At 42.8% G+C, this 21,049-nt stretch overlaps 1 protein-coding gene across 2 annotated transcripts in view; it reads right to left on the bottom strand.

Moving 5' to 3' along the window:
• Positions 1-16,639, bottom strand: part of NDEL1 (nudE neurodevelopment protein 1 like 1) — a 35,272-nt gene extending 18,633 nt beyond the window's left edge. Inside the window, exons 1-6 of one of the 2 annotated variants that reach the window (XM_070044466.1) lie at positions 16,475-16,639; positions 8,211-8,308; positions 6,672-6,825; positions 5,610-5,758; positions 3,522-3,658; positions 317-490 (exon numbers count right to left, since the gene is read on the bottom strand). In XM_070044466.1, the coding sequence (XP_069900567.1) occupies positions 317-490; positions 3,522-3,658; positions 5,610-5,758; positions 6,672-6,825; positions 8,211-8,296 (700 nt within the window). In that variant the 5' untranslated portion in view covers positions 8,297-8,308; positions 16,475-16,639. The remainder of the gene's footprint in view (positions 1-316; positions 491-3,521; positions 3,659-5,609; positions 5,759-6,671; positions 6,826-8,210; positions 8,309-16,474) is intronic. The other variant, XM_030861455.3, reaches the window with a different exon arrangement.
• Between the last annotated feature and the right edge of the window lie 4,410 nt (positions 16,640-21,049).

Genomic DNA, 21,049 nt, shown 5'->3' with positions numbered 1-21,049 from the left:
ACTGTTTCCTACTAATGAGTTGGCCTAGGAGAACAATGCCTTCTGCTTCACTCAGTGCTAGATTTAACCAACTTTTAAACTAAAATGATTGCTTAGGGACCTCCCTGGTGGTCCAGTGGTTAAGACTCCGTGCTTCCAATGCAGGGGGCATGGGTTCGATCCCTGGCTGGGGAACTAAGATCCCACATGCCACACAGCATGGCCAAAAAAAAAAAAATTAAAATGATTGCTTAAAACTTAGCAACCCCTGCTTCACCAGCAAAGCCTCTTAAGTGGATAATCAACCACAGGTTCAAAAAGAAAAGACACTACAAACCTTTTGGTGAAGGAAAGCTGTTCTCTGTTCCTTTGCCAACAGGAGTAGCTGGCAAAGAAAGTGATGCTTGGACAGCAGAATCCATCTTTTCACAGTCTAGAGTTGGAGAACTGGGAGCCGACTTTCTCGTTACTTCCTGCTGTCTCTCCCGAACAGCTAGTTCTTGTCTTAAATCTGTAAAATGTTGCAAAAGTAGTAATATTCACTAGAGGAAGCAAATACATCAAGCAAAGTCACATCTGAAATGGCATAAAGACACTCTTCCTAAATTACTACTTCTCAAAAATGAATTTCCTATTTAACAATTTTTATTTCCAGGGGAATAAAAATGACAACAACCTTACTGTCTACATGATCATTTAGACTTTAAAAATGCTATAAAGTTAACAGAACAATTATTTATGCCTATATGAAAAAAGAAATAGGGCAGAGTCCAAAGTAGAACTCACAGTGAACATGTATGACACAAAAATAAATATTCTTTACCAACTCATTTGCATTTATTTTGAAATGATGATGTAGTTTGGGGATTATTACAAAATCAATGAAGTGTATTTTTGTCATTTTAAATGGCTTGGCTTTTTTTTTTTTTTTTTTTACTAACTATCCTATGAAATACTTTGTTTTGAAAGGAAGTAGTCAAAATAGTTGCAAATTGTTTTCTTGTTTTGAAATATTGAATTTTTAACCCAAAATTTATGTTTTCTTTTCCAGTTATACAACTGACCTACAGAATACTTGCTTATTATTAAAAAAAGATACAAAGTTACCATACTCCTGGGTATGTATCAAAAAGAATTCAAAGTAGGACACCGAGATATTTGCACATCCATGTTCATTATGGACACATGATAAGTGAAATAAGCCAGTCACAAAAAGATAAATACTGTATGATTTCACTTATATAAGGTATCTAGGGTGCAGTAGTCCCTCCCTTATCTGAGGAACATATGTTCTAAGACCCTCAGTGGATGATTTACGTCCACTGAGCGTGATGGTGCAAAATTTCATCCTGCTACTCAGAACAGCACACAATTTAAAACTTACGAATTGTTGAGTTCTGGAATTCTCCACTTAATATTTTCAGACTGCAGCTGACCATGGGTTACTGAAACCATGGAAAGCTAAACCTCGGATAAGGAGGGACTACTGTAGTCACACCTAACAACAGTAAGTAGAACTGCAAGGCTTCCCTGGTGGCACAGTGGTTAAGAATCTGCCTGCCAATGCAGGGGACACGGGTTCAAGCCCTGGCCCAGGAAGATCCCACATGCCGCGGAGCAACTAAGCCTGTGTGCCACAACTACTGAGCCTGTGCTCTAGAGCCCGTGAGCCACAACTACTGAGCCTGCATGCCACAACTACTGAAGCCCGCGCACCTAGTGCCCATGCTCCACAACGAGAAGCCACCGCAATGAGAAGCCCGCGCACCACATGGAAGAGTAGCGCCTGCTCGCCGCAACTAGAGAAAGCCCGCGCACAGCAACGAAGATCCAAAGCAGCCAAAAATAAACATACATAAATTTATTTTTAAAAAAAGAGAGAGAGAAAGTAAAACTGCAGTTGCCAGGGGCTGGGGAAGGGAAAATGGGAATTTGTTGTTCAATAGGCAAAGAGCTTCAATTCTGCAACATGAAAAAGTTCTAGAGATCTACAAAACAATGTGAACATAGTTTAACATTACTGAACTGTACCCTCAGAAATGGGTAAGATGGTAAATTTTATGTTACATGGTTTTTTTTAACCAGAATTGTAAACTTAAAAATAGGATAGAGTTAATATTTTATATATTATATAAATTATGAGTTCTTCAGATGAATAAACCCTCCCCCAAAAAAGGAAAAGTCATGAAAAAAACAATTTTTAGAAGAGCCAATAAACATTAGCAAAAAGTTCTCACAAGTAGTAACCAAAGAACTACAAATTAAAAACAATGTGATATCAATTTTCAACTTTCAAATAGATTTTTAAATAATTTTAAAATCTGTTTTTGGGGCTTCCCTGGTGGCGCAGTGGTTGAGAGTCCGCCTGACAATGCAGGGGACACGGGTTCGTGCCCCGGTCTGGGAAGATCGCACATGCCACAGAGCGGCTTGGGCCCATGAGCCATGGCCGCTGAGCCTGCGCATCTGGAGCCTGTGCTCCGCAACGGAAGAGGCCACAACCGTGAGAGACCCCCGTACCACAAAAAAAAAAAAAAAAGAAAAGAAAGAAAGAAAATCTGTTTTTATTATTCACAATACTAGTAAACATTGTGAGAAGGACACTCAGTCACTGCCAGAGTGTAAAGTTACCAACTTTCTAAAAAGTAATTTAGCAGCATCCATTACAACCATTAAAGATACTTGTATCCTTTGCCACTTCTAAGAATCTAAGAAAATCAAAGATACTCCCCAATATTATGTACAAGGACACTATTTACAGCAAAAAATTAACCACCAATAATAAAGGACCCATCAAAAAAATCATATGTAATAGAATATTATACATTTTTAAAAACCTGTTTCAAAAGATTTTTTTTAATGGCATGGATTACATTCACTGTATTAAAGGAGGATAGAAAAAAATATATATGTATATATAATGTGGTTCCAATTATATAAAGGAAAAAAATACACAGGCATGTTTATGTATAGTCACAGGGAAGAGTGGAAAGAAACACACCAAACTCTTAGTGGGTTCTCTCAAGATAAAGGGATTGACAGAGACTTTTAGTTTCTTCTTTACAATATTCTGCATTCTAACATGCATGAAAGAAAAAAAGAGGGAGGGAAGGAGAATTTTAAAAGAAAGTATATATTCTCTATATGTATAATATATATACAGCAATATGTACACATATGTAATGCTAATATGTGCATGACAAAATTATTTAGGACAAGCAAAAAGGAAAAACTCCAAACAAACCAAGCAGTATATATGCACAGTGGTAATGGTTAAGGCTTTGGGAAACAGACCAGGGTTTGAATCCCTACTGACAACTCAAACTCTCTGTGCCTCAGTTTTCTGACCTATAAAATGGGGATAATAGTACCTACCTCCTAGAGTTGAGGATGTAAATATTGAATAAACAGATTCAAAGTACTTAGCATAGTGTTTGACAAAAGCATATAAACGTGTAGCTTTAAAAAGCTGATCCTGAAGCTAGCTTAGCACTCTGGCTCAGGGACAGTAAGGTAATAAATATTCTTTAAGTATAATTTACCTCTTGCTTCATCCTTTAACCTCTGTACAGAGACCAACAAAGATTCCTTTTCATCAAGTTCACTTTCTAAAAATGCATTTCGTTCAATGGCTTGATTTAGCCTTTGTTCAAAGTCTTCCAGCGAAACTATTGTTGCCCTAAAAAAAAAAAAAATGAGAGTCCATGAATTAAATAAATAACGTGCAAATAGCTACTACAAAAGGAAACTGTCAGTTTATCTCATGCCATTTCCTGACCTAGAAAGCCTGGCCCAGTTAAAAGAGAATGATCTCGGCCCCTTCTGACCTCTGGTGCATTTAGTGTCTCTACTACCATTTGGGGCCATTCAATGTATTCTTTTCTCTTAAATTCCCATCTAAATTCCTTCAAGTGTCTTAAAGGAAGCCTACTTATCATACAATTTATATCTCCCCATTGGACTTTAAACATGAGTCAATGAAGTTTACATATTTTCAGGAAGAAAACTTTTCAATAGTTTTAGAGTATGTTAAGAATTAACTAAGAATTAGTTTAAAACGCAGTCCCAGGTCCCACTCTATTTACTTTCTTCCTACCAAGCTTTTCTTCTTCCCGCATTTCTCATCTTATTCATTCAGCAAACATTCACAGATACCTGCTATGTGCCCTCTACCCACTATGTCCTACAGAAATAAAATTTCCTAACCTCAAGTTAGAACTCTCAATGCCAGGGGTCCCCAGCAGGAGGTGAGCGACATGAGTGAGCAAAACTCCATCTGCCGCTCCGCATCGCTCACATTACCGCCTGAAAACCCCCTCCACTCCACCCCACCCCCTCCCCACCCCCGTCCCTGTCTGTGGAAAAACTGCCTTCCACGAAACCAGTCCCTGGTGCCAGAAAGGTTGGGGACCGCTGCTCAATGCCACGTCCAATTTTACCACCTCCCGTCAACTGTCAAAACGCCTCTCAATTCCATTTGCTCTCCTCCAACCTTCTGCCCTTGGCGTAATTCTTCATCCATCACCTGGATTACTCCTCAATGGTCTTCACATCTCCTCCTCCCTACTTTCAATTCCTCAGTATTATCTTCCCAAATCACAATCTGATAATACTCTTTTGTTTAAAAAATCTTAAGGAGCACCTCTTTGCCTACAGAATGACTTTCAAACATAGCTGAGCACAAGGTTCTCCACAACCTGGCCCCAAACATCTTCTAGTCTCATCTTGTTCAGCCATACTGTCTTTACACACTTCAGTCAAAGTGAAATATTAATACCTCATGCACTTTCCTGCCTCTCTGCCTTCACACCTCTCTCTTCACCGGTTAACATCTACTCCTCCTTGCAGACTCAGCTTCCCCAGTTACCACAGAGCACTTTAGCTGTGCCCTTCTCTATGCCCTGGAGCAGTCTGTACATTCCTCTGTACCAGTGTTTACCACGTGGATTGTCCCTATCTGTCACGCCCAAGGGCAGTGGCTAGTTTATCTTTGTATCCTCAACTCTAGCATCATGCCAAGCATTTAAGTGTCACTCAGATACTAAGGAAAGGAATATCAGACAATAATTGTAAAGTAATAGGAATTAAGTTTGGAATGGTTAAGAAACAACTAATTATAGATATATGCAATCTTGGCAAAGTGACGGCAAGCCACTATAGGCTGTTCCGCAAAATCATAATAAAAGCATTATTTTGAGACAATTCATTGGTCAGTATTAAAACAGAAGAGAATAAAAAGCAGTGAAAATTTAAAGACAGATCAGCTAGGAATTAACTGCAGGACTCAGGTATAAGATGTGAGGACCTTCAAGAAGTGTGGTAGTACTGAGAACATACAGGGAAGATGGAGGAATGAATGAGTCATGTTTTAAAGAAAAACCAACAGGATCAACAATGGTACCTGAAAGAAGATGGAAAAAGGAAAACCAGAAAGAAAAGCCTGGAAGAGCATTATCTGGGGAGATCAGGATTTTTGGTAAGTTTCAATGTGACGAGTTACAGGTGACATGAAATACCAAAAGGAAATGCTCTGGAACTAGGATCTAGGTGATAGGTCGAGCCTAAAACCAAATTCTAATCACTGACTGCCAACTTCGGTCATTGCAACAGAAGGCACACCGCTCACGTACCGCTTTGCCCGCTCCAGGTCGTCGTTGGCCTGCTCCAGCTCCCTCACGTACTTATGTAGCTGCTCCTTAATGGCCCGGGTCTGACTTAGATCATCTTCTAATACTGAGACCTGCTTGTAGCTCTGTGCATACTGATGCTCCAGTTTCTCCTGAAGGTGTGGGTATAAGGAAGGAAAGCATGTGTCATTAACATATAGTTTTCTTTAATAAAGGATGTAACTTAAGTAAGGGGTGGGACAGGGGTGGGTGGGATCCAAGAGATTCACCCACAATCTGAGTTGATGGTACCCCTCTCTCCTTTTTACACTATTTAAAATCAATGACACATTCATTCCAAGTGCCTTAACTCATATAAAATTAGTCAATCGTTCTCCTCTCAAAGAAATTTAATAATGATCTCTCTGAAAAGAGGTAAAATAGTGAAACCGTTGCCTTAAAAACCTCAATCTTGGTGGGGGAACCTCCGGGTTCTTAGGCTGAATGCAGCCCAGGTAAGCACAAAGAAGTTGACTGACAAGAGTTCAAATTCCCTATACCTCACCTTCCCCAAACCTACCCCACTGCCCCGACACAGGAATACCCCAAGCATCTGGCTTAGGCATGTGAGGAAGAGCAGCAAAAAGGGGTTAATCTTTCACTCCTGAAAATTCCTTGTTAGAAGGGAATTTTTAAAAACTAAACTCCAAAACTAAAGGGACTACAAACCATAATGAAATAAATGTGTATTTCATACAAATATAATTTTAAAGTGCCACACAATGAGGTACTCTGTCAAAACAAATAATCAGGCAGCTTTTGAAAATTATAGGAACTACAGCGTAATATTATAGCTAGGAACATTACAGCTAAAAAACTGACAGCTACAGTTTCCAAGTGAACTCCTGAACTCTAAACCACCTTTCCCTTGGTTCCATGAAAGCAAACAGTTTTTGTCAAAAATTCACTTTAGGCCTTTTTACATTTTTATGTTGCCTGCTGCTCTTAAGCTCCACCTAAAAGAATGTATTTCTCATTTTAATAAAACCCAGCAAATGAGGCACCAGCTTTTACTGCCACAATTACCTTTAATGCTTCCACTTCATACTTCAGTCTTTGGTTATCAGCTTGCAAGTCTCTATTTCTTTGTTCAGCCTGTACTAACTGTGCCTCCAACTCTGCTTCTAATTCTCTGCTTCCTTCCTGGAATTCAACTAGCTCATCCCGAGCTTCCTGGAAGCTAATCAGAAACAAAGCGGGAAAGATCAGTTATAGTAGGAAGCATAAGGATCATCCTGAAGATGATTATATATCAATTCAATAATTTTTGCCTGAACGTTATGCTACCATAAAATATACTAAACAATAAAGGCCATCTATTTTGCATCTCTTACTCTATATTCAGGATTCAATGAAAATAAATTATAAGCCTCAAAAGGATTCATTTTTTATACACTTCACCCCTTTCTTATTTAACATATTGATAAAGAAGCACATATTACTATCCACAAATTAGTTTAACATTTAGATTTGTTTTTTCAATATAATTGGTTTCCTCTGTAATTCCATTATTCAATTTTATGCGTTTAAAAATGTTATTCTGAGAAGGGGTCCATAGGCTTTCCCCAGCCTATGAAGGCACCTATGGCACAAAAAGACTAAGAACCCCTGCCATAGACGCACACTTTCCATATCCACTAGCACAGTACAGTAACTGGCTTCAGCAACAACAGCGAAATAGCAATAAAAGGTTTGACAGGGCTTCCCTGGTGGCGCAGTGATTAAGAATCCGCCTGCCAATGCAGGGGACAAGGGTTCAAGCCCTGGTCTGGGAAGATCCCACATGCCGCGGAGCAAATAAGCCCACGTGCCACAACTACTGAGCCTGCACTCTAGAGCCCACGAGCCACAACTACGGAAGACAGCGAGCCTAGAACCTGTGCTCCGCAACAAGACAAGCCACCGCAATGAGAAGCCCGTGCACAGCAATGAAGACCCAATGCAGCCCAAAAAAAAAAAAGGTCTGATAAGTCTTACTAAACTGTTAACCAAAGTTGGAAGATGTATATATATTTTAGAAAGATTTCATTTTAAAAAGAAATTTAAGATAAGTTTTGGTACTTAAAAGGTTATCTACAAGTTTTCCCAACTAATTGAAATGATTAAGATTTTATAAAAGGCTCCATATACCCCTGAAGCTCTTGCCCCTCCCTCAAAGCTTTGCTGGCTCCAGACACTGATAACACCTGCCTGAAGAAAGTCTACCCTATGAAGCCCTAGAGAGCTTATCAGAATCTCCAAAAGACCAAAATGATGAGGCAGAATCTGTACACCGAGCAGGCCAAAGATGGCCAAGAGCAGTAATAAGCTTTATAAAAGGAGGTAAACTACCAGGAGAAATCACAAATGACAGTTTTCTTACTATTTTAATAATTCGAGAAATATAAGGATTTATGTCATTTTTATATTATTTAAATACAAGCAATGCTATGACTATTTCTAGAATCCCAATCCTATATCAGAAACTCTAAATTTAGCTTTGCTAAAAAAAAAAAAAAAAGGCACAAACTAGAGATTATGTATTCCAAAGCCCTCTCCTATTTTTAGGATGCTTTTCAACATTACCTTTGTTTATACTTCAAGGAAAGTTCCTTCCAATAAGCAGTTTCCTCCTTTAAACTTGAAAAATCTGGTATATCTTCACCATCCATGATCAAGAAAGCCTGTGAAATATTAAAGACGAAAATAAATTAATAGAGAACATAGGAATCTTAGTAAAAGTATAAAGTCTGGGACAACACTAAATCTGCAGCATTTTGGAGGGAGTCAAACACGAAAGACTCTAAGAGCAGTGAACTCTTCATTACAATAAGCCCAGGCACCTAAATCACTTCACTGCCCCTCTCACAGGGACCACCAGCATTGTGGACGGGGTCGGGAGAGGAGATGAACAAAGTCACGGAAGCCACGAGAAGCGCTTCTGGTGGCGGCACTAGGTTCTGGGGAGTTGACCCCACAGAATCATCCTGCAGCTGGTTCACAGCGAACTGATCTTCTGGGAATCAGGTGACAGAAAACAAGCTTACTGTTAGAGCTGCTACTGCTGCATGCCCTTCTCTGTTGTACAATTGCTTCAAAACACCTGCTTGAAACATTTTATACCAGGTAGCCTTTCAAGGAGATCAGGGACCACATTCCCAATAATTTACTATCATTACATTTCTAAAAATTTCCTGTTAATTATCTTTTAAGTCCCAAGCTTCCTCCATAAGTCCACTAATTCTCCAACTTCAATGTTCTTTCACCTTGGTTCTTCTCCCAAGGCTTTCAGAGTGGGTTAAAAAATATCTATTTTGGGCTTCCCTGGTTGCGCAGTGGTTGAGAGTCCGCCTGCCGATGCAGGGGACACGGGTTCGTGCCCTGGTCGGGGAAGATCCCACATGCCGCGGAGCGGCTGGGCCCGTGAGCCATGGCCGCTGAGCCTGCACGTCCGGAGCCTGTGCTCCACAACGGGAGAGGCCGCAACAGTGAGAGGCCCGCGTACCATAAAAATATATATATAGAGAGAGAGATATATATATATATAGATATATATTTAGTTAACCTTGCATTTAGACTGGCTACCTAAAATTCCCAACTGACTGTCAGGCCCAATGGAATACCAAAGACGTTGGGCTCGTCCTAGATTCACACCTAAGTGTTTCAGTCTTACCTCCTACAACCCTCTCCCCAAGCATCCTACTTTATATTCCAGCAATACTGTTCAAAAGTGTCCTAATGCACCATTCTGCTTCAGGTCTGGATATTTTCCCTCCCTGGAATAGCTCTCCTTCCTTGTGCATTTAGAAAGCTCCTATTTATCCTTTAAAACCTAGCTGTCACCTTTTCCTGTCCTCACCCAGACAGCACTAAAATCTCCCAAACTCTTGGCCCCCATGAATATGCTTTCATGCATATATTTACCACATAATAATGCATTTGCTTACACCTCCCCCTACTAGGCTGTGTATTATTCTTACTGATTTCAACCCCAGCACATTGCCTGCACAATAGCAGATATTCAATAATATTTATTAAATTAAACCAAAATTGATTCAACCTAATCCATACTGGGTAGCAAGAATTCAAGGCCAGCTTTAAAAGTAAATTAATAGGGACTTCTCTGGTGGTGCAGTGGTTAAGAATCCGCCTGCCAATGCAGGGGACACGGGTTCGAGCCCTGGTCCGATCCCACATGCCGCGGAGCAACGAATCCCATGTGCCACAACTACTGAGCCTGCGCTCTAGAGCCCGTGCGCCACAACTACTGAGCCCGTGCCACAACTACTGAAGCCCACACGCCTAGAGCCCGTGCTCTCCAACAAGAGAAGCCATCTCACCGCGTCGAGGAGTAGCCCCCTTTCGCCACAACTAGAGAAAGCCCGCACACAGCAATGAAGACCCAAAGCAGCCAAAAATAAATTTTAAAAGTAAATTAAAACTTGAAGTTGTAGAGAATACGGAATTCATCCAGCAGGACTCACTACTCACGAATGTTTGGAAAAGACATGGACAAGAACAAATACAGTACAAATTCAACTTGAGGGTAGGTATACCAAAGAGACACAAGAATGGCTTCTAGTTGAATAAAATTAAAATGTAACTATCAATATATACATTTAGTGTGATGCTTTTGCGGCCTACTGTGACTTCTTACGGTTTTAGTCAAGTCTTTTCTGACCACATCGTCTATTATTACTTTTGGCATATTAGTCAATCTTCTAATTACCTTAAATTACCAATCAGCCTAAGAGTTCTCTGAAAAGAGATGGTCCTTGACATACGTGGCATCTCTTCCTGGCACTAAGCACAGCACTTTGCTCAGAGAAAGTACATAGTGCTTACAGACGTTTACTGAGCACCTACAATGTGTCAGACATTGTTAAGTGCTGGATAAACATTCAGTACACCAAATGCACCCTCCTCTAATCTTATTACCCCTACACTGGCACACTTTTGTCTGTTTTTCTACTCTTGAAGATACCGTTATAGCATGACAGCATACTAAAATGTAAAACCCACAGTTAGGAGTCCTGCTGAGACTGGGTTCTAGGGTTTCCACTCTGTCATTAAATTCCTTAATGGCAATTAAGCAATCTGCTTAATCTCTTAAAGTCTCAGTTTTTTCATCTAATAAGGGTTTGGACTATACTAGCTGACTTGTTTCTTCAAATATGTATACTGGTTAGTAAAAAATACTGATTAATTCTATAATCCTAACTCTTCATCAAAGTTCCCAATTCCTATTCAATTTCCCCAGATGTAGGGATAATCTTATTTGTAACTGTAATTTAATTTGTAGTATGGTGTGAATGAAGATGAGGCTAATCCAGTAGCAAGAGGTTTATTTGTATCTCAGAAGAGCATCCAGAGCAGTTAAGGGCATCACCACATGCATCAAAAACCCCTCCGACTCATTGCCTAAGTCTCCTTGACAACCCAGCTGAAGATAGAATTACAGGACACATGAGAGAAGCGCCTCAGGGTGAGGCAACAATCATTGTGTCCCTTGAATGCTCTACATAAGGTATTTTCCCAAAATGCAAAGAAAAAAAAAAAAAGTTAATTACATTTGAAATCTATGAATCCAGCCGTAAAGAAGCTCCTGGGTGCTGGTCCTCAAATCTGGAGAGACACATCCGCCACTGGAACACTGGCAACCATGTATCAATGTGCAGCTCAAACATTCAGCTTCTCATACACAATCGATAAATTATGGTATTGCAAAATGTTATGAAGATCTAAGGGACACAAGAAGCAAAGTTCTGCTGCTACTTTATTTCAAACAAGAAATATTTGGGGCTACCCTGGTGGCGCAGTGGTTGAGAGTCCGCCTGCCGATGCAGGGGACGTGGGTTCGTGCTCTGGTCTGGGAAGACCCCACATGCCGCGGAGCGGCTGGGCCCGTGAGCCATGGCCGCTGAGCCTGCGCATCCGGAGCCTGTGCTCCGCAACAGGAGAGGCCACAACAGTGAGAGGCTCGCATACCGAAAAAAAAAAAAAAAAGCAATATTTGAAGAGCGATGAAAGGTTGTGTCTCTCCAGGTAGTTTCCAAGGGCAGGACCTGTGTCTTATAAATCCCTTCTGCCTCACCAGGAACATGGAACGCCGTAGAAGTCTAATATTTGAATCTGACTTATAATCTTTTTTTTTCCTATTATTCCTTCTTTGCTTTCAAAGTACTGCTTTCCTTTATTAATATCGAAATTCCCATTTCAGAAATGGTGTAAGTCAAAAGATGTGTGGGCAGTTTATTTCTACCTCACAACACACCACCATGTATTAAATCAAGATTATAAAACCTATCATTCTCGGCTAGACAAAATTATCAGTCTGAGGCAGGCCAAGCCACATTCACAGTCACTTATAAAGCTCAGCATAGGCTCCACACCACAGAATAGGGAGCTGCTGGGACTTACTGGGGCGAGCCTCGGCGATAACCGCTGCACACTAGCTACCTAAAATAATCACTGTCCAGCCCTTAATTCTTAAATATAAATGGACAACCAAGAACCACCAGACAAATGAGAAAAGCCAGCAGCATGAGTAAGAAAATCCTAGGACCTACTGAACCTAGAGGAAAACAGGTAATTCAGGAAATGAGAGAACTCTTCTCATACAAGAACTCAGGAGGGTTACCTCCTACACATCTCCTGAGACAGCTACAAAAGAGAGAACAAGACCTGGATGGCACAGGCTATAGGAAATAGTGGCTCCAACCCAGTTGCAAAGAAGAAACATCCCAAGATGAAGCCTAGTCCATCACGCCCCGAGAGTCACTCAGTCCAGATGGATGGCTCCAGGAAAAAGGAGGAACCCCATAACAGACACCATGACTGGGAAGCTGGATAAATCTGAGGTTATGATAAAAGGACATCACTCTTGTGTCAACAAGAAAAAAAAGCAAGTTGGAAACTCCAGAGAAATCAAAACACAGTACTATTTGGTCTTAAATTTACGTTTAGTGTGTTGCTCCCTTTAAAGATTCTAGGATTTGGTAAACAAGTCTGTATTCTTTTTTGGGCCCTAATTCTGTAGACTTTGATGATAATACCTCTCAGCCTTGGTCTTCTCAAAGTGAATATTTCTTGTCCTTTTAGCTTTGTATTCACTTGGCAGCCATCTGGATCCCTTAAATATTTTTGTTGTCTTGCTTTGGAACTTCTCTAGATTACAAACATGCCTTTCTGGAGTTCAGTGACTGATGCTACTTCAGCATGTCAACATTCTATTCGCAGGTAGGATACTTTTACAGTTTCCAGTACTCCTGTTACTGTGCAGTATTTGATGATTCTGGCGATTGGTCCATGGGCCAAAGTCCTTATAGAAGTTCATAATGACTACTAGATGCCTCCCTTGGCATCTAACATTTACTTGAATGTATTTGAATGTGGAGCCAACCCTTCTACAAATAGGGTTAGGGTTGTTTTTATCTACAAATGTTATCGTTCACATGCCCAGTTTGAAACTTTTCTGTGTGAGGCTGTTTTTCGTTGTTGCTGTTGACCCATTTATACAGTATCAGAGGACCTACAGCTGTTATTACTTTGAAGAGTGCTTAGCTAAGTAGTGTTCCCTGAGGAATCTCACTGTTTACACCTCTGGGTATACTATAAAGTGTCCATTTGTCCCTGTTTTTTGGTTCTTGAATAGGGCCGTATTCTTAATACAACTACCAATTTTTCCATCAGTGTCCCCTGGCGACTCAGGTTTTAAATAGCCTTTCGGGTGAAACTTCTTGAGAATCTAGTTCTATTTCTTGTATTTTCCTTGTCCAACTACTTAGCTCAGCATCAAATAATTCTAGCCAAATTATTTTAATATGTGTTTTTATTTCACACTCGCTTCTGTTTTCTCACTGAATCTCATGTGAGTTGAACGTAGACTACAATTTTTCTAATTAACAGGCTACTTTTACAAGTCACTTATTGGTCCCTCAAACAGTAATCTATGCCAGAAGGCTTTTACTAAAATGACCATCAGCTTTTCCAAACGAACCAATTAAAAACACTTAAGAGGGTAACAAGTGGTAGGAGCAGCACAGCATAGCAGTTAAGAGCCCTGACCCTGGAGCCAAACTGCCCAGGTTGGAATCAGAGTCCTCTACTCACTAGTTGACCTTGGGCAAGTTATTTAACCACTCAGTGACCCACTTCCTCACCTGTAAAATGGAGATAATAATTAAAATAGGGTTGTTATGAAGATTAAGTGTGTTAACATTTGAAAGTACTTAGTACGGAGTCTGGCACAGTAAACGCAGCATAAATTTCATTTTTTTATTTGGTTGCGCCGGGTCTTAGTTGCGTCGTTAAATTATTTTTAAAAACTGGTCGTTCAGTTGCAGACCTTTGAAGTATAACCACAAAATAAATGTACTTCAGACTTTAGAACATACAAATGATTCCTTAAAATTAATCACTTCTGGAAGCTATGTGCATATTTCAGTGATACCACCATTACTGAAAACATTTCTAAAAACCTCTTCTGGAATAGCCTTGAAGAACCAGATTAAAAAATAAACAAAAAGCTCTTTCTTTGTGGTCATACCTCATTTCTACTGCCTAATTGTTATTATCCAGCTTTATCACTCTAATTTTATTCATGAGACTCAGCCTTTACAGAAATTGGATTTTTTTTACAAATAACAAAAATTTGCTACCTTCTCAGGGGCTATAAAGACAATCTGTTCATTTTGCTTCAAGTTACAGCAGGAGGATGTGTCCACTGTGTTATATGAAACTATGTAACTGGAGATATTAGACTACAGAAAGTCAATACAGAAAACTATACTGCTACCAAAAAAAAGAAAAAGCTTTAATGACACATCTACAATCTTCTGAAGCTGAAATGAAAGTAGATAATTATATACTCTTCCGCACTACCCAAATCTTCCCTCAATACCTTGTCCCATACAGATGGAGTGTGAACCCCAGAAGTATGACAACTTCTACATGGGGCATTATGATACTGTATGTGACCTTTAGATATCTAGCAACTGACAAATCAACTCATTTGGGTATAAAACTGCCTGTCCCAAATGCTATATTTACAAAGAAACTATTCTTTCTGCAATGCTAAGAAAATCCATTTCATATGATATTGTCTCCTTGTTAATAGTTGTAGAATGGACTAGTGAGACTGGAAGAGTTCTTCTGGAACTCACAATAGATAATAGATACCTTTTTACCAAAATTCTTCTACTCCCAAAGGTGACACATACAGAATTTTAACCTTTTCAAAGTCAATCATAAATATGGTCTCCCCTTTGGTCCTATCAAACTTCTTTTTCTACCTTATGAAGTGCTCAGAAACTTACGTCAGAAGTAATTTTAAGCTTTAGTAACCAAATTTATCCCAGTATGACTTAAAATGAGAATAAAAATAAGTTTTGGAGATGTCACAAAAGCAATCTAGGTTTTTACTGAGGTTTCTACTTAAGTGTTCCTCATCCAATTTCAATTTACTTAATTTAAAAAGCCAAAACAGAACAAAAAACAACTGCTTCATAAGATTTCTATCTGGACCCAGTCAACTTCAACCAGGGCTAACCAAAGGTTTTTTGTTGTTGTTGTTCCTTCTGATCTCTGATTTTAAATAATAACTTTAATAAAGATTCAGAGGAGGTATTTTAGTTCCCCTTTATTCTCTTCAACACATGACTTAATGCTGCATTTTACCCCCACCAACTTCATGACTTAGCAAAGCCATTACCCTGTTTCATAAATGGATTAAAAGCAGCACAATTTATCAGACAAAATAATTAGCCAGCAACCATGACCAAGTACCAGTGTAGGATTTCTCTCACAAATGAGTAGCAGTTCTTATCCTAGGTAGGTCTGCTCAAAAACATTCGAACACATCTCCTACTAGCTTCTGGTATATTTTTGGCAAACTTTCTACTTTGCTTTCTAGCTGAGAAGGGTATAAAAATCCCACAAAAAGAAACCAGAACTCCAAGCTGGGAGATGTAAATCCTGGACCAAGCGAAGCCCCTCACCGGCTGGTAGAATCCACAGTAGAAATCACTTAAGCCCCCACCCCATCTGGTCTCAATTTCCCCATCCGTCAAATGGCGAGAAGAGAATCAGGCACAGCCACTAACCAGGTGATGAGGTTCAAAGGAGATAGCGAGAGTATTCTGAAACGAGTAAAGGCGCTACAGAAATGTAACAAAATTATCAGGAGTGAAAGAACCCTCAGTTCCTTGGCAAAACGTAAAGGATTACTTCGTTGCTTACCAACAAAAAAAAAAGAAAGGCCAGCACAAGCAACCCGAACCCGTTTGGTGACACTCTTCTGAACTCCAAGAGGGGTGATGAGCAGTTTGGGACAGGCAGTCACGGGAATGCCACCGGAGCCCAAGGTGGGCTGCTTCCGCTCTGGCCCCTCGCTTCTCTCCCGCGGGGAGTTCTAAATCCAACCCGGCTCCGAACCACCCCCCCCCAGCTGAAGGGATGGGGGAGGGGCGGTGGAGGAGGATGGCTAAGCTGCCGCCACCACCTCCAACGGAGCCGCTCCTTGCGCCACCAGCGCCCGGGCCCATGGTGCCACGTCCCGGCCTTCGTCCCCGCCATCCCTCACCCCACCCGCGGACACGGGCACAGCCTAGGGAGACCGCCTGGCTCGCTCCATTCCAGGCGCCCCGGTGGGCCACACCTCGGACCAGGGCGGGAGGGGGCAGTTAAGAGCGGTTGGAACAGTTACCGCCGGACTGGTCGCCCCGGAACCCGGGCCCGGCCCAGCGGGGCCTCGGACACAGCCCCCGGGCTGGCAGGCTCCCCGGGGACAGGCCTCGGCACCGCCGACTCGGCGCGGCACCCTCGGGAGCTGCCCCGCACCACAGGCTCACCTCCAATATGTCAAAAGCGCATATTCGCCACCGCTCGACCGCAGTCTCCTCTCCGCTGGCCTGGCCAGGCCCGCCCAGCCGCTCAGCTCCTCTCCCCTCCGCAGCCTTGAGCTCCACTCCGCGCACCTCCGCGCCCGCCTCCTCCCCGACACGTCAGAGGCTGCCTGGGTATCCGAGGCCATTCTGTGACGCACGGGGGCGGGGCTCTGAGCATGCGCGCGAGCGCGGGGGCGGCCTGGGCGGGGCTGTGGCGAGAATGGTGTCACGGGGGGCCGGGCCGCCCCGGGCCCGGCGCGCTGACGTCAAGCTGGCGGCGGCCTTCTGCGCCGGTGTTCTGGGCCCCACTGCGTATCGTTTGCGACCTTCGTGGTTCCCCAAAAAGGCTCTACGTTCGGGAAGGTGGCATCACCGTGGATGACAACTGCCTCCCGGTTTTCAGCCATCAGGTCCTCCAAGTGTCTGTTTCAGTGTTCCAGTTTATAAGAAGAACCTCGGCTCGGATTTCACCTCCGAGTCCACCTCGACCACCCAATTCAGGCGTATTCTAGCCCCCTCGTCACTCCCTCTCACGAACACCTCTGTTGTTTCTACGGCATTCCCACTAGCTGAAATTTTATACTACTTCTTGTCTTCCTCTAGTAAAAATGTAAGTTCCATGAGAACCGGAGCCTCATTCCTTTTTTATCCCAGCAGATAGCTTGGTCCCAGGCACAAAGTGGGAACTCACATATTTGCTGAATGAATGATTGGACTCGTTGAGGGGACCGAGGGAATATAAATATTTCCACTTGTATATTTTATATATCTAAGCGTATATTTATTCATGTAAATATGCGTATGTATGTGTTTTCATTCCCTTGGGCCCCAAACTAATGGAATCCATTTTATTTATACATATTCCCCTCCAGAAGACAAGGGGGGGCGGGGTGAACTGGCTGAGATAGAGGAGGATGGGCAACTGCTTAGGGAGTGAAAACTTGAAGAAATAGAGCTGTTTTTAAAACAATTTTCGGAACTTTTGCTGTGTAATGTATAACATAATTCTCTCTGATGTCAGTGCTCTTGGGATTGGGTTTGTGAGGACACAGTGATGTGTAAGGTCTCAAGGTGAGAACAAGGTGAGCCTGGGAGGTCCAGTTATATTTTTGAGGGCATGGACATAAACAGGAGCAGTGCAAGATAGATTCTAAGAGGTGTCCAAATCAATGAAAATCTAAGAAGCAATTAATGGGATTGTGGGAAGGATGGCACCTCGAACTAGACTCTGAAAAGATCATGATAATAATAATAATGAGTAGTTCACTTTTGTTGTATGTACTGGCAATTGTGCTAAGTGCTTGGTTTGCATAATTTAATTCTCACAATGACCCCATGAGATAGGTGCTGTTATTATTCCCAGTCTACCAAAGAGGAGACCAAGACCCAGTAAGATGAGGTTGCCCAAGTTCACTTAACTAGAAAAAAGAGGATTCAAGGTTCAAACCCACCTAGTCTGGATTATCTAGCTCAAGAAACCACACTATTAACCACTACTCTACTGCCACTCAAGAAAGGGGATGGGCTTCCCTGGTGGCGCAGTGGTCCAGAGTCCGCCTGCCGATGCAGGAGACACGGGTTCGGGCCCCGGTCCGGGAAGATCCCACATGCCACGGAGCGGCTGGGCCCGTGAGCCATGGCCGCTGAGCCTGCGCGTCCAGAGCCTGTGCTCCGCAACGTCAGAGGCCACTTATTAATAACGACTACTTATTGGGCTAGAGCCCTGTGCTAAGAGCTTTACATACATTTCCTCACAAGCAGCTTGGGAAGCTAAAATTATTACATGCATTTTATATACTGGAAAACTGAGGCTCGGGGAGCTGAGGTTTAAACCCAAGCAGGTCTTAGTGCAAGCCCAGTGACCTGGGACATCATGGAAGCCTGTGACCTCATCCATCAGGGCACAGCTTCAGCCAGGAAAGCAGAGCCCCAGAGGTGATGAGCAGGGAGGCCTTCCTGTACATCTGGTGCCAAGAAGGAACAGTCCCACCCCAAGAGCAAATAAAGGCTGCAGATCTGGTCCCTGCCAAGTCCTGGGAAACACACTGAGTCACCTAATGGCAGGCCAGGCCCTGCAGAAAATGTGGGCATCATCTTCCAGGCCACCACCCCTCCCACCCAGCCTGGACCAGAGCTGGTATTTGTCAGGACTGGTGTGTTGGCCCCATCTTAATGAATGGCCTTTGCTTGGCAGGGCTCTCAGAGGTATCAAAGCCCTGTACTGATCTCCCTCCTCTGTGTTGGTTGAGTTTTCTCCGAAGTTTCTCCCACTCCCTGCTTCCAGTTTGTCCATCCCAGAGAAATAAAGTGGAGGTAAAGATGGAAGGCAGCCTCTAAGGGGAACAGAAGTTACAATCAGCTTTGTGAAGGTAGAAAGGTGAGTGAAGGTTGCCCCACCCTCTGCCTTCATAAACCATTAGGAAGGGGTTTGCTGAGGCATGGGTCCCAATCCAAGGTGTTTCTTGGATCAAGCCAAGGTGGTCAAACGTCACAGTCCCTGAGAGCATCCCATCTTCCCTACCACAAACTCTGAGACCCGGGAAACAGAGGCCAGGTTCCAACGCTGGAAGAGGAGGGGTTGATCAGCTGCCTTAGGAGAGGTCTGGACACTAACACAGACTCCAGCCAATGAGAATGTGGACTCCAGCCACTTCACACACTCACAAAAGGGGATGCGGTGCACACAGGCCTGCCGTGAAAACTCTGAGATGGGGCATGTGAAGAAGCTAGTGAATCAGGGGAGCAGACACCTCAAAGGTTTGATTCAGTCTGATCTCCATATCTCTTTGGCCAACTGTTTTCTGCTAAGCTACAGGGGCATCAATCAAGCTGGGCAAGGGACTCCCAGAGGCCCGCTAGTTACTGATGGCCTGCTGGATACATCCACGAGATTCCCATCACCACCTCCAGCTCTTTGTGTCTAAACCTCAAAGAGATTCTCCATTTGCCATAGCTGAAATTTCCAGAAAGGGTTTCACGTTTCTGCCAATGGTGTCATTACTCCCCTAGTCAGGAAGGCACAAAAGCCTCGTCAAGTCACCCTTCATCATTCCCTTCCCCAGCTTTCACTTCACTCACGTGAAATGTAATCTGAAAGACTTTCCCTTCATAAACTCTCAAATACATTTCCAGTCTTCTGCCCCTGAATCTCCCCAGTCCAAAGTATCCCTTCCTGATCTTCTCTCCCTCATCCTGAACTTCTCTCCCTCAAATTTCTTGTTCCAGCCCTGCAGTGCACACCGCCATCAGAATAACCTTCTAAAATCCCACTGTGTACAGAGCATCAAGGGCAACAAAACTTGTTTTGGCGTCCTACTGCTTTTGTGATAAAATACACACTACGAAGTCTGGCCTTCAAGGGCCTCCCAAAGCAACTCCAACCCACTTCTCCTGTCTCCGTCCTGCAGTTTACCTAGCTGGGTCTAATCAGACCCTCCACTGTGTACCCCAAATGGACAATTCCCTTCCTCTCTGGGCCTTTTATTGACTTCCACTGCCCAATGTGCTACAGCTGCTCCCTAGAGCCAGCCTGCATTCTTCTCTGCCTTTTGAAGTCTCACTCATTGCTACCTCTTCCAGGAAGCCTTCCCTGATACCTAAAGCCTCTCAGGAGGAAGGAACTATGTAGAACCCTGCATAGTTCACAGAAGACTTACTGAACACGGCCTTTTGGTCATGGAGGTGTCTGACCTCCCCCAAGGAACCAAAGCTCACTGAGCACAGGAATAATGTTGATTGTCCTAGTATCTGCCAGCAACAGGCACTTGGCAAACACTCATTTAACATACTTCAGTGAAAGTCACAGAGGGAATTCCCTGGCAGTGCAATGGTTAGGACTCGGCGCTTTCACTGCCAGAGCCTGGGTTCGATCCCTGATTGGGGAACTAAGATCCTGCAAGCCACACAGTGCAGCAGGTGAGCAAATGAATCAATGGTTTGGTGGCAATAACTCCAAATGCAAGACTGACAGCACTTTCTGGAAAATGCCCCACATTCTGAGAAAAATTACCATATAGAGAGATTTTCACTGGTCTGAAAGGCTGAACTTAGGTGATGCTAGGTTACAAAGGAACTGGGATTTATATCATGAGCAATTATGACTTTTCTCTAGCCCCAAACTTAAAACTCAGTCTATAGGGACTTCCCTGGTGGCAAAGTGGTTAAGAATCCGCCTGCCATCGCAGGGGACATGGGTTGGAGCCCTGGTCCGGGAAGATCCCACAGACCACGGAGCAACTAAGCCTGTGCACCACAACTACTGAGCTCGCATGCCACAACTACTGAAGCCCACGCGCCTAGAGCCCATGCTCCGCAACAAGAGAAGCCACTGCAATGAGAAGCCCACACACCGCAACGAAGAGTAGCCCCTTCTTGCCGCAACTAGAGAAAGCCTGTGCACAGCAACAAAAACCCAATGCAGGCATAAATAAATAAATAAATAAATACTAAAAAAACTCAGTCTATAGCATCCACAATCTCCAAAGCAACATCTTTTGCTTTTGTAATTTACAATAACTACTAGGATTTTTTTTTAATTTA

The sequence above is a fragment of the Globicephala melas genome, chromosome 20 (assembly GCF_963455315.2).
Source record: "Globicephala melas chromosome 20, mGloMel1.2, whole genome shotgun sequence".
Taxonomy (NCBI): domain Eukaryota; kingdom Metazoa; phylum Chordata; class Mammalia; order Artiodactyla; family Delphinidae; genus Globicephala; species Globicephala melas.
Note: the sequence above shows the minus strand (reverse complement) of the source record. Positions and strands in the feature narration are given on the sequence as shown.